Raw genomic sequence first — 13,485 nt, 5'->3', positions numbered from 1 at the left:
TGATCCTAAAATATCTCCAGTCGCCCTCACACCCATTGTAGTGCAAACCCAGGCACCAATTGAAGTTGAAGTAGCCGCACCAATGCCATTTGAAGTTGAGGTAACCACACCCTTCACTGTGATGGTATCACCTACTCCATCTTACCTGTCTAAAGCTATACCATGGGATTATGTTGCGGAGGCAAGAAGGAAAGGAAAAGCGAAAATGGAAGAAACAGGTGCAGCACAAGGCATGACTAGAACCGGTAGGGTTTATACACCCGAGCATTTGGGAGGAACAAGCAAAGAAGCTGCGTCTAAGCCACTTGTCATTGAGACCGGCCCTGACGACCTTTGGAGGAAGGTGCAAGAAAGAGAATACTCTGTAGTTGACCATTTGAACAAAACTCCTGCTCAGATATCCATTTTATCATTGCTGTAAAATTCAGAGACATGCAGGAATGCCCTGATGAAGGTGCTGAGTGAAGCCTATGTCCCCACCAACATCACTAGTAGGGAAATGGCCAACTTGGTCAGGAAGGTGTTGGCAAGCCACAAAATTACTTTTCATGAAGACGAGCTGCCACCGGAAGGACTTAGTCACAACAGGGAATTACATATTACAGTGCAATTTGAGGACAAATTCATCGCCAGGGTCCTGATAGATAGGGGTTCAAGTCTCAACATATGTCCGCTGACTACTCTAAAGAGGCTGGGTAAAGGTCTGCACGAGATACGAGTAGGAAGTATGAATGTGAAGGCATTTGATGGATCTCAGAGGGCCACAATTGGAGAAATCAACATCAGCCTACAAATGGGCCCAACCTGGTTTGATGTTTAGCTTCAAGTGCTGGATATATTTGCTACCTACAATCTACTATTGGGACGACCCTGGATATATGTCGCTGGGGCCGTAGCTTCTACTCTACATCAGGTTGTGAAGTTTGAATGGAATCATCAGGAAGTGATCATCCATGGAGACAGGAGTAATCCCATCTATACCAATCAGATTGTTCCAGTCATCGAGAACAGGAGGAAGCTGGGTGGAGAAATATACCATCACATTGAGCGCTTCAACGCAATTGAAAAGGACAAATGGTATAGCAACAAGATAGAAAGTATATTTCTATGTACAGGATACGAGCTTGGCAAGGGTCTCGGCAAGAATCTCCAAGGGATCACCAAACCGGTACAGTTGAAGCATCATGGTACAAATTTGGGGCTTGGGTATGAATACACTTGGCAAGAGTATCAGGATTGGTCGCCGCCATGGCGTGGTCCTTATTATCCACTGGAACAACCGGTACCACATTTACATCAGACATTTCATCAAGCTGACATGATGTGGGGGTCTGAAGAAGATGAAGCTCTAGCTGGCATAAGGAAGCTATTTATGGATGATGAAGACATGGACTGCAGTGTGATAGTTGAGGAGGAGGAAGACCTTACTATTCATACCATGGAGAAAGGAGTTGTTCTCAAGAACTGGACTGCTGCACCATGCCGGGCCAGTCCAGTTCCTGGGTAGCCTGGCAATTAGCATCAATTATTTTTAAAATCAATTTTATGAGCATCTAAGACATTTTCAGTATTTTGTTCTGGACGTATTTTGTTTTGAAATAATTGCTCGAGTCATCGAGTCGTACTTGTTTGATATTTTCAAGATTTATTTAATGCATTGTTATTTTTAGTATTTATTATTATTCTTTACATTTTTTCTCTACAGCATTATTATTACCTATCCCGATGAACCTATGATTGTGACATGTAATGAGACAACGCAACGTAAGGATAGTGATTCAGATGATCTAGAAGAGGATGTAATACCTGAGGAAATTGTCAGAGAAGTGGAAAATTTTGAAAACAAGCCTAAGTCTAATTTGGACGAGACCGAGACGGTTAACTTAGGGGATTCCGAAACAGTCAAGGAAACCCGTATAAGCATTCACCTATCACCGTCAGAGAAGGAAGAATACATCCAGTTCCTAAAGGAGTATGAAGACATCTTTGCATGGTCTTACGATGATATGACTGGTCTGAGCACATCCATAGTGGCTCACAAGTTATCCACCGATCCCATGTGTCCACCAGTGAAACAGAAGCTCAAAATATTCAAGCCAGATATGAGTTTGAAGATAAAAGAGGAAGTCACTAAGCAAATCAAAGTCAAAGTTCTCCGAGTGGTTGAATATCTAACTTGGTTAGCCAACATTGTGCCAGTTCCGAAGAAGGATGGGAAGGTCAGAGTATGTGTCGATTATCGGGATTTAAACAGAGCAAGTCCCAATGATGATTTTCCGTTGCCCAATATACACATACTAATCGACAACTGTGCCAAGCATGAACTCCAGTCTTTTGTGGATTGCTTCGTGGGGTATCATCAGATCTGGATGGATGAAGAGGATGCCGAAAAGACAGTATTTATCACACCATGGGGATGTACTACTATAAAATGATGTCGTTTGGCCTAAAGAATGCTGGATCCACTTACATGAGAGCCATGACAACCATTTTCCATGACATGATACACAGGGAAGTAGAGGTGTACGTGGATGACATCATCATTAAATCCAGGAGAAGCACAAATTATATAGCAGACTTGAGAAAACTCTTTAATCGGCTTCGAAGGTACAATCTGAAACTGAATCCTGCAAAGTGTGCCTTCGAAGTCCCTGCCGGAAAATTGCTAGGATTCATCGTCAGCTGCCGAGGGATTGAATTGGACCCATCAAAGGTCAAAGCTATCTAGGACTTGCCATCTCCAAAGAACAAGAAAGATGTGATGAGTTTCTTAGGGCGTCTCAACTATATCAGCCGTTTCATAGCACAATCAACTGTGATCTGTGAACCGATTTTCAAAATGTTGAAAGAAAGATGACGCAACGAGCTGGACTGAAGAATGCCAGAAAGCCTTCGACAAAATCAAGGAGTATTTATCTAAACCACCTGTTCTGGTCCCACCGTAACCAGGGAGACCTTTGCTGCTTTATTTGTCCGTACTAGATGGGGCTTTTGGTTGTGTTCTGGGACAACACGACGAGACGGGAAGAAAGGAGCAGGCCATATATTATCTGAGTAAAATATTCACACCCTATGAAGCATGATACTCTTTGCTGGAGCGTACCTGCTGCGCTTTGACATGGATAGCTCAAAAGTTGAAGCACTACTTCTGTGCTTATACCACATATCTCATATCAAGAATGGACCCGTTGAAATACATCTTCCAGAAACCCATGCCTACCGGAAAGTTGGCAAAATGGCAAATATTTCTAAGTGAGTTCAACAACATCTATGTAACTCAAAGGGCAGTCAAAGGGCAAGCATTGGCAGATCATTTGGCAGAAAATCCTGTACACGGAGAATACGAACCATTGAAAATGTATTTTCCCGATGAGGAAGTATCATTTGTGGGAGAAGACATCACTGAAGCATACGATGGTTGGAGGATGTTCTTCGACGGAGCCGCGAACTTCAAAGGAGTAGGTATTGGAGCTGTCTTAGTATCAGAAACCGGCCAACACTATCCGGTATCCGCAAAACTCAGGTTTCCATGTACCAACAATATGGCAGAATATGAGGCTTGCATCTTGGGACTCAAGTTGGCCATTGACATGAACGTTTAGGAGTTGCTAGTGATTGGAGATTCCGATATCTTGGTACATCAGGTTTTAGGAGAGTGGGCTAAGAAGAACACTAAGATATTACCATATCTGTACTGTGGAGATGATCTAGAGGTTCACGAAGATAGAATTCAAACATGTTCCGAGGATTCAGAATAAGTTCTCATATGCATTGGCCACTCTATCTTCCATGATACAACACCCAAACAAGAATTTCATCGACCCTATCCCAATAGGAATTCATAAGCAACCAGTTTATTATGCTCATGTTGAAGAAGAAAGTGATGGAAATCCATGGTTCCATGACATCAAAGAATACTTGGCAAAAGGAGAATACCCGGAGCACGCAACTCATATTCAGAAACGCACACTCCGAAGGTTAGCCAACCACTTCTTTCAAAGCGGAGGGATTTTGTACAGAAGGACTGCTGACCTGGGGTTATTACAGTGTGTCGATGCCAAGGAAGCATCCAGATTGCTCAAGGAAATACATGCCGGAACTTGCGGGCCGCACATGAATGGTTTTGTCTTAGCCAAGAAAATACTAAGAGCAGGGTATTTCTGGATGACCATGGAGACAGACTGCATCAGGTATGTCCAGAAGCGTCACCAATATCAGATACATGCTGACATGATACGAGTGCCACCCAATGAACTCAATGCAACAAGTGCATCGTGGCCTTTCTCCGTTTGGGGTATGGATGTCATCGGTCCAATCGAACCCACTGCTTCAAATGGGCATAGATTTATTCTAGTTGCTATAGACTATTTCACAAAATAGGTTGAAGCTGCATCTTACAAAGCTGTAACCAAGAAGGTCGTCGCAGGCTTTGTTCGGGATTGCATTGTTTGCCGGTTCGGGGTTCCAGAATCAATCATCACCGACAACGTCACCACTCTTAATAGTGATTTAATGAAGGCTATGTGTGAAACTTTCATGATCAAGCATAAGAATTCCACAGCATATAGGCCGCAAATGAATGGAGATGTAGAAGCCGCCAACAAGAACATCAAAAAAATATTGAGGAAGATGGTAGATAATTACAAACAATGGCACGAGAAGCTACCATTTGCTTTGCTTGGATATTGTACCATGATTCGCACATCAACTGGGGCAACTCTTTATTTATTGGTTTACCGTACTGAAGTGGTTATCCCTACCGAAGTAGAAATCCCTTGTCTGAGAATCATACAAGAAGTCGCGCTCAGCGACGCAGAATGGGTATAGAGCCTATATGAGCAACTGGCCCTCATTGATGAAAAAAGAATGAGTGCAGTATGTCACGGTTAACTCTACCAAAACAGAATGGCAAGAGCTTTCAATAAAAGGGTCAGACCAAGGCAATTCACACCGGGGCAATTAGTGCTAAAGCGAATTTTCCCGCATCAAGATAAAGCTAAAGGGAAGTTTTCACCCAATGGGAAAGGTCCCTACATTGTTCATCGAGTACTAATAGGAGGGGCATTTATACTTGCAGAAATGGAAGGAGAAATTTTTCCAAAACCTAGTCAAGAGATACTATGTTTAGGATTGTTTACATTTCTTCATTTGATGTAACTGAACTACGCTTGACTTGATTCCCATTTAAGAGGGGATACGTAGGCAGCCCTGTGGGTTCGGTCACATCGTAATAAAATCTTCATTTTGCCATGATCAGAAAACTGGGGCAGAATTTTAAGGAGGACCCTCAAAATTCTAAAACAAGTTTAGCCGACATCGTCATACACAGAACAACCAAAGTATTACATTTAAACTGGGGCAAAATTTTGAGGGAACCCTCAAAATTCTAAAGAAAGGAGGTCGCAATGTCTCTAAAATATGTCACAGTCACTGGTTCATCTAAATTATTTGAAATCGCATACTACTACAATTCAAATAACTATATTTATCAAATGCATGCATATTTTTCGAAAACTTTATTTCTACAACAGCCAGATGCTACCCAGGGTAACTCAAACAGGACCTCAAGATAGGAGCAAAGGCAAAATAGAAGACAAAAGTGCAAACCAACCTTCCCCCACTGAACTCACAATTTTTCTTTGGATGCAGGCATAATAAGACAACGATATCCGCAGACACATTAAGTCACTGCCTTCAAGACAACAAATTATCTAGCGCAAACATCTCCAGCTAAGAAATACTTTGCTTTCTCACTTCACTCATCATGAGGCTAAGCATTGCCTCCCTAATTGCATAAGGCTAAGAATTTCCTTACCCTGCATGAGACTAAGCATTGTCTCCCTGATTGCATGAGGCTAAGCATTGCCTCCCTAATTGCATAAGGCTAAGCACGGCCTTACCCTGCATGAGACTAAGCATTGTCTCCCCGATTGCATGAGGCTAAGAATTGCCTCCCTAATTGCATAAGGCTAAGCACTGCCTTTCCCTACATGAGACTAAGCATTGTCTCCTCTTTGCATGAGGCTAAGCACTGCCTCCATAATTGCATAAGGCTAAGTTTAGCCTTTCCCCGCATGAGACTAAGCATTGTCTCATCTTCCTGCATGAGACCAAGCACAACCTCCCTTATTTGCATGAGACTAAGCATTGTCTCTTCTTCCTGCATGAGGCTAAGCACTGCCTCCCTAATTCCATAAGGCTAAGCACTACCTTTCCCTGTACAAGACTAAGCATTGTCTTCCCTTTTGGCATAAGGCTAAGCACTGCATTTTCCTTGCATAAGATTAAATACTATCTTTACAACGCTACCTAATACCTAGCGCTATATCTTTGTTCACCTAGGGCTAAGTGTTGCCCTCATCTCACACAAGACTAAGCCTTGTCTTGTCCCGTCCCCACATACAACCAAGCATCACCTATTTCTTTTATCAAACGATCGATATCGCCATATCTCTGCATCTCATAGGCTGAAACATCGCCATTTTTTCCAAAGGCATCATAGTCCGAAGGCACCATCCTCATAGCCTGAAGACACCATTCCATGGCCTGAGGATCTCTTGAAACTGCACATCATTATTCAAAGGCGTCATAGTCCAGAGGCACCATCCTCATGGCCCGAGGACACCATTCCATGGCCTGTGAATGCCTTGTTATACGCTTCATGGCCCAGGACATCATGGTCCAAGGACATCATCCTCCTCGTCCAAAGACAACCTTCATGGTCCAAAGAGAATTTGCATCATGTTTAAATTTTCACAATAACCCATATATATTTGTATGCACTGTGTTTTATGTTTTGCAGGAAACTCGGGAGTAACTATTCTGCAAACGGGAGCAATCTTCGCTCCGGTTTCTGTTCACAGCGCTCACATCCTTTGATTTCTTCAAACGTAACCGACTACCAGTAATTGACTACCTTTTACTCTACGACCGTTCGAACATTTGCCTCATACACTCGTAACATCCAAAATTCGCATTCATGACCCCATTAAAATTGCTCGTTACTTACAACACTATCCTACCTAAAAGAACCTTTTCGAAACATGCGACCATTTTTATAACAACTCCATCGGTTTCAGTTCACTGTTGGATCCAGTACTACACGCGACCTGATTCCTGTAACACCAGGGATATGTAGGCAACTCAAGAACCAGGGTTCGGCCTCCGTTTTTTAAAAGCACGTCATTCGGCCAAAATTATTCATCATTTTCTTTACCCGACAACTCTTTCACCATTCCCAGGTAAAGAGGGGCAGCTGTTGATACCCAATTTTGCCCTCATAGCTTTTTAAAATATATATATACTTCCAAAATAGCATTTGTTTTGCATCATTATTTAGTTTACAAATCTATACAATCATTTTCTATAACTTTCCATAACTTTAGAGATTTTAAATTAATTTTATTGCATTTAAATTATATAAATATTTAGTAATTATTCCTTTAAATTATTCTTGTGATGATCTAACCATCTAAAATTATTATTTGCATCCACAATACATGTTTCAAATATTTTTTACTTTATTTTATATAATTGTATTGGTATTCTTAGGTTATTTGTACAATCTTAAAATGATAGCCTATATTTCGAATTTTTATTGCATTTGTCATTTTATTCAGGGTGAAAATGATATTTTTACATTTTTTATAATCTCCTACCATTTTTTAAAGTATTAATTTTCATAAATAGAATTCTTTATATGTTTATTTAAATATGTTATTAAATTATTTCCTTTTTAATCTCCTATTTAAAAGTAGGCCCAATTTTGAGTTATTTATTGGACAAGACAGACCCAAATCCCTGGCCCAATCCTCAAGCCCAACCCCAAGTAATCCTGCCCGGCCCAAATCCAACCCAGCTCATTTTTAATCTCAATCGTTGATCAAAAGCGATCAACGGCCCACAACACCACACTCCCTTTTCTTATACCCCAAAACCTAACCCTAACCCTATTTCCTAAAGATAGCCGCCTCTATTCCCTCTGTTACTCGTCTCCTCTTCACTAAACCCTAGCCGCCTCCCCTTAATCCCTCTTCTAATCCTATTGATAATGGGATTCGACTACTATTCTCTTGCCATATTTGAAAACTTTTGGTACTGGTTGTCCGTTTGTGGTGTTACCTAGGTGCTTGCCTAAACATGGCAAGCAATACCTTCTGAAATAGAACCAAAGTGGTTCGAATCTTTGATTTTGAGCATTATTTTATCTACATACATTCAATACCATATTATGCGAGTCCGAATTCATTTAGATCTCTGTTGATTTACACTTTCCCAAAAAAACTAGGGTTTACCCGATTTCTCTCCTAAATTGATTTTGAACTAATTTTGCATGCTTTCTTTCCTTATTTGTTGTTCGATTTACACTGATTCCTTGTGTGGTCGTTCAATTTTTACTGCTATATAAACCCCTCCCCATTCCCCTTTGAGACAGATTTTTGAATCGACATATTCTTCACTAAATTTGGGGGCTTTTGCTAATCTCCATATTCTGTCTTGGCCGGCTGAAAGCCAAGGCCACTAAGACCTTGTTACTCAACCTCTTCTTGGTGCGAGCATTTTCCGGAGTTCTTTCGAAGTTCTTGGGAACTTTGACGCATTGAGAATCTGGATTCTTGTGGGATTTTGATTCTTTATTGTTATTCGTTTGACTGGTGAGTTACTGTGTTTTGCAATTTCAATTCTAATATATCTGAAATTCGCATATGTTTTCACTTCTGAGGTTCATAGCTTAATGTGTTGTCTGGGTTATTCTTGTTTGCTTTACTTCAGTTTTAGGTCTCTTTAACCCTTTAACTTTATAATGTTGCTAGTCGAAATGTGCCTAAGCCTGATTCAAGTAATTTAGATTCTTCTAACTCAGTATGTTTTGAACCACTACTGTGTGTGACCTTTGCCCTAGTTAGCATCTTTTTAGTGTTTAGTTCTGCTAAAAATGCCAATTATGTTATTCGAACATGCTCCATCTGCATAATTTGTACTCTCTTTAGTTTAACTAGTCGATTGTGTTCAAAACCTGAGTGTTTGCATTTGCTATATGGCACGAGTTTCTCTTCCTATTCTGTTTAGAATTTCTGCAATGGTATCTTGCCTATGTAGCATGTTTTAATCATGTATCAAGATTTTTTTATCAACCATAACTAATTATCTGTTAATATGCCCTTTAGCATGTTCTTGGCTCCCTTGATTAACAAGTAATTGTCATAACCTGCTTCCTTATCATGTTTAAATTAACACGACTATTCTGTAACACTAGGAACTATACTTAGCATAATTTGGACCTTTTAGGTTTTCACTTATTTGGTATTATGAATTTGTATTTGATAATTTTTGCCAATCTTGCAAACTTGTTCTTTCCTTAACTCTGCTAATGTGTGACTACCTATGCGCTAAGTGTTGAACTTGTTTCTAAATCTTTAGTAAGTTTGTTCTTAAATCCTGTGACATGTTCAATTATATGCTCTATATGCTCAACTTGACTATGTCTGCGTCCCTCAATTCTTGTCTCTCAACCTTGGTTCACTCTCCTTCACTTGTCATTTATGCTCTCTTAACTTCTTATTCTTAGCCGGCTGAAAGCCAAGGCTTTTACTGCTGACCTCCCTAGTGTGAGCACTGCTCGGGGTCCTTTTGAGGCCCTTGTGAACTCACACACACTATGATTTGGGTCCCTAATCATTTCTCCTAATAATGGAACTTGAATTATCCTAGTTCCTTCTTCTTATTGTCCCATGAACATATAAGCTGGTTGGTTTAAGTAATTCAATGCTTGGCATTATGATTGCGTGATTTGGCTTCGAGTTCTTCTATGGATTCTGGGTTGTGTTGATGAACATGGCTCTTTGTTGAAAGTCTGGGTATGCTGCTGAAGGTCCAGACAGTGCTAGGTATTTCATTAGGGCCTGCTGTGGGCCTATTGTCATTATTTGTATAACATTTTGTATCTTACTCATTATTGGGCATGTAATAACTTTTTTATAAACGATTGGGGTGTTAGTAAAAATGGGGAAGGGGTAGATTCTTAATGTTTGTGTTCAAGGGGTAGACAACATGCCTATAGGACTCATTGATTAACTTGCTATATATGCCATTCAGTTTATATGCGCACTGTAGAAACTATGTCATTAGGATAAACACACACACACACACACTATCTTTTGGCAAACATGAATTCAAATGATGCAATTATTCTTACTGCTACGTGTTACTAGAAAACCTGCCTATAGGAACAAATGTCAATGAACTTTGTTTCAATTCATTTTGGCATATTCATTAGAAATCATACCTATAGGATTTTGATCACCTCATTTGCTATTATCTCTTACTATTCACTAGAAACCATTCCTATAGGATTTTAATCATCTCATTCGTTACTGCATCACACTGTTCACCTAGAAAACATGTCTATAGGGTTGAGTGTAATGAAAAAATCAGCTCCAAGTGTTAAACATTAGAGATCCTGTCTATAGGACAACACTGTTTCGTCTTAATAAGAGTCAATGTTGCACCTCTGAATATGGTTTATTATGCACTTCGGGGATCTTCCCAATGGTCCTTTCATTATTCCTTATTGCACGAGTCACCTAGACACAACAGACATAATAACCGAAAATTTGCAATTTCATTAATCAGCATGAAAATCGTATAATCCTGTCTATGAGCAACGTTTGGCCTCTGAAACTGTTTCCAAGCCCTGATGCCTTGTCACGTAGAAATCACATCTATAGGGATTTAAGTTTCTTAATTCTAAATTGCTTAACATGAAGTTTGTCTTGCGTGCATTTGTTGCTTAAGTGTGGAGGCAAACTTGAACCCTAACTGCCTATATGTGAAGTACAATGTGTTTTTTGTATGTCGCCTAGTTTTGATATTTTTGAGCAGTCTAAGTGAGGTCTAGAACCACCCAAATAGAGGTCCAATACCTTCTGGACCATAGGTATGGGATGGGTAGTGCACGCATAGGGTATGACTTAGAATTGAATTAGAACGTTTTTAGGTAACCACTTTAACATGGTAATCGGGTAGCAGGAGATAATAGTCTGTGCCCGCTGAATAATATGAGAAACTCCTATCTAAAAGGAGTTGCGAAGTATTATTTATGTTGCACGGGGTGATCCCTTAGGCTAAAAAACTTAGGACCCCCCCCCCCCATCTTCTCTTTATACACTTAGTCATCTAATATAGACCGTTATAGTTGTATCCTTATAGTCCTTAAGATTTGTACCAATTCTCATTGTCTTATAATGAAACTCTTTGACCTTTTATTCTCTTTGTTTATTTAATCATCTTGCCTAATTATAATCCACATAGTTTTAAGTTCGGCCGGGACCCACAGTTGTAGACCTCGAAGAGTACCTAACACTTTTTCTTTGAGGTAATTTGAGCCCTTACCCGATCTTTGGTGACGTTGACTAGTCAAACAGAGTTATCTGCAAAATAGGTACACTAACACACCTTAAGAAATCGTTAGGTGGTGACTCTTCACTTTACCTCCCACTCAAAAGAGTTGTCAAAATGTCGAAGCCCGCTTTTGCAAAGGGGAAAATGGGGCGCGACACTTATTGCTCTGGGAGATCAAGAGAAAATCACTTTTACGTGTCCATATGGTACTTTTGCTTCCTAACGAATGCCTTTTGGGTTATGCAATGCACCAGTGACTTTTCAACGGTGTATGATGACTATTTTCACGGACATGTGGAAGACTACCTTGAGGTCTTTATGGATGACTTTTCGGTGGTTGGAGATTCTTTTGATGATTGCCTTGCAAATTTGGACAAAGTATTGGCTAGATGTGAGGAAACTAATTTGGTGCTCAATTGGGAGAAATGTCATTTCATGGTCGAGGAAAGCATTGTCCTTGGCCATAATATTTTAAAGAATGGTAGTGAAGTGGACAAGGCGAAGATTGAAGTTATTTCTAAGCTTCCGCCCCCCACCTCGATGAAGGGTGTGCAAGTTTCTTAGGCCATGTGGATTTTTACCGGTGCTTTATCAAAGATTTCTCTAAAGTGGTGAACCCTTTGTGCAAGCTCCTTGAGAAGGATGCCAAGTTCCATTTCAATGATGATTGTATTAGAGCTTTTGAACAATTGAAACTCAAGTTGACAACTACTCCTATCATTACCTCTCCAAATTGGAGTTTGTCGTTCGAGCTCATGTGTGATGCAAGTGATGTAGCAGTTGGGGCTATTTTGGGGCAACGTATCAATAAAGTTTTTCATCCGGTTTGCTATGCTAGTAAGACCATGAATATTGCCCAAGTCAATTATACCATTACGGAGAAAGAGCTCCTTGCTATTGTGTTACTATTAAGAAGTTTCGCCCGTTCTTGATGGGTGCCAAAGTTATTGTCCACACGGATCATGCAGCACTTCGCTATCTTATAAGCAAAAAGGAATCTAAATCTCGGTTGATGAGATGGGTGCTTTTGTTGCAATAGTTTGACATTGACATCCAAGATAAAAAGGGAAGTTAAAATCAAGTGACGGATCACTTGTCTTGTTTGGAGCAGGAGGAGAGGCCACATGATGGCCTCGAAATCAATGACTCTTTCCACGATGAGCAACTTTTGGCACTTTCAATGAAAGAGGTAGCGTAGTTCGCAAATTTGGCAAATTTTCTTGTGAGTGGTATCATTTTGGATGAGTTCTCTTCAAACCAAAGAAAGAAGCTCAAGAGGGACTATCAAGACTACTATTGGGATGAACCATACCTTTTACGGATTTGCACGGATGGGGTGATTCGGAAGTGTGTGCCAGAGGAAGTGCAAGGTGAGATTCTTGGAGCTTATCATTCTTCGCCATATGGTGGTCATCATGGTGGAGCAAGAACGGTGGCTAAAGTCCTAAGTTGTGATTTCTATTGGCCTACTCTCTACAAGGATGCAAATGAGTTGATGAAAAGATGTGATAAATGTCAACGGGCCAATGGAATTTCAAAGAAACATGAGATACCTCTTACACCTATCTTGGAGATTGATATTTTTTATGTTTAGGGTATTGACTTTATGGACACTTTTATGGGTTCTTGTGGAAACATCTACATTTTGGTCGCGGTGGATTATGTGTCCAAATGGGTTGAGGTCGTTGCCTTATCCAACAATGAGGCTAGAAGTGTAGTGGATTTCTTGAAAAAGAATATTTTTACAAGGTTTGGTACTCCGCGAGCAATCATAAGTGATCGGGGTCACATATTTGCAACAAGGCTTTTGACACTTAGCAAGTATGGCGTTACACACAAAGTGACAACTCCCTATCACCCTCAAGCTAGTGGTCAAGTAGAAGTCTCCAACCGGGAGATAAAGAGTATTTTGCCCAAGACGGTGAATGCAAATCGGATGGATTGGTCCAAGAAGCTTGATGATACTCTATGGGCATGTAGGACGGCATACCAAAAACCTATCGGAATGTTCCCATACCGGTTAGTGTTCGGGAAAACTTGTCATCTTCCGGTGGAACTAGAGCACAAGGAAATGTGGGCCTTGAA

The 13,485-nt window shown here is 40.4% G+C and overlaps 1 protein-coding gene across 1 annotated transcript; it reads left to right on the top strand.

The window, feature by feature from the left end:
- Window positions 1–3,179: 3,179 nt before the first annotated feature.
- On the top strand, window positions 3,180–4,827 carry LOC138893905 (uncharacterized). Its single transcript, XM_070178571.1, has 3 exons — window positions 3,180–3,479; window positions 3,712–4,287; window positions 4,381–4,827. The coding sequence occupies exons 1-3, from the start codon at window positions 3,180–3,182 to the stop codon at window positions 4,825–4,827; spliced, it is 1,323 nt and encodes a 440-aa protein (XP_070034672.1).
- The last annotated feature ends 8,658 nt before the right edge of the window (window positions 4,828–13,485 follow it).

Source organism: Nicotiana tomentosiformis, chromosome 6, assembly GCF_000390325.3.
Source record: "Nicotiana tomentosiformis chromosome 6, ASM39032v3, whole genome shotgun sequence".
Lineage (NCBI taxonomy): Eukaryota > Viridiplantae > Streptophyta > Magnoliopsida > Solanales > Solanaceae > Nicotiana > Nicotiana tomentosiformis.
The sequence above is the reverse complement of the archived record's forward strand: the minus strand, read 5'-3'. Positions and strand labels throughout refer to the sequence as shown.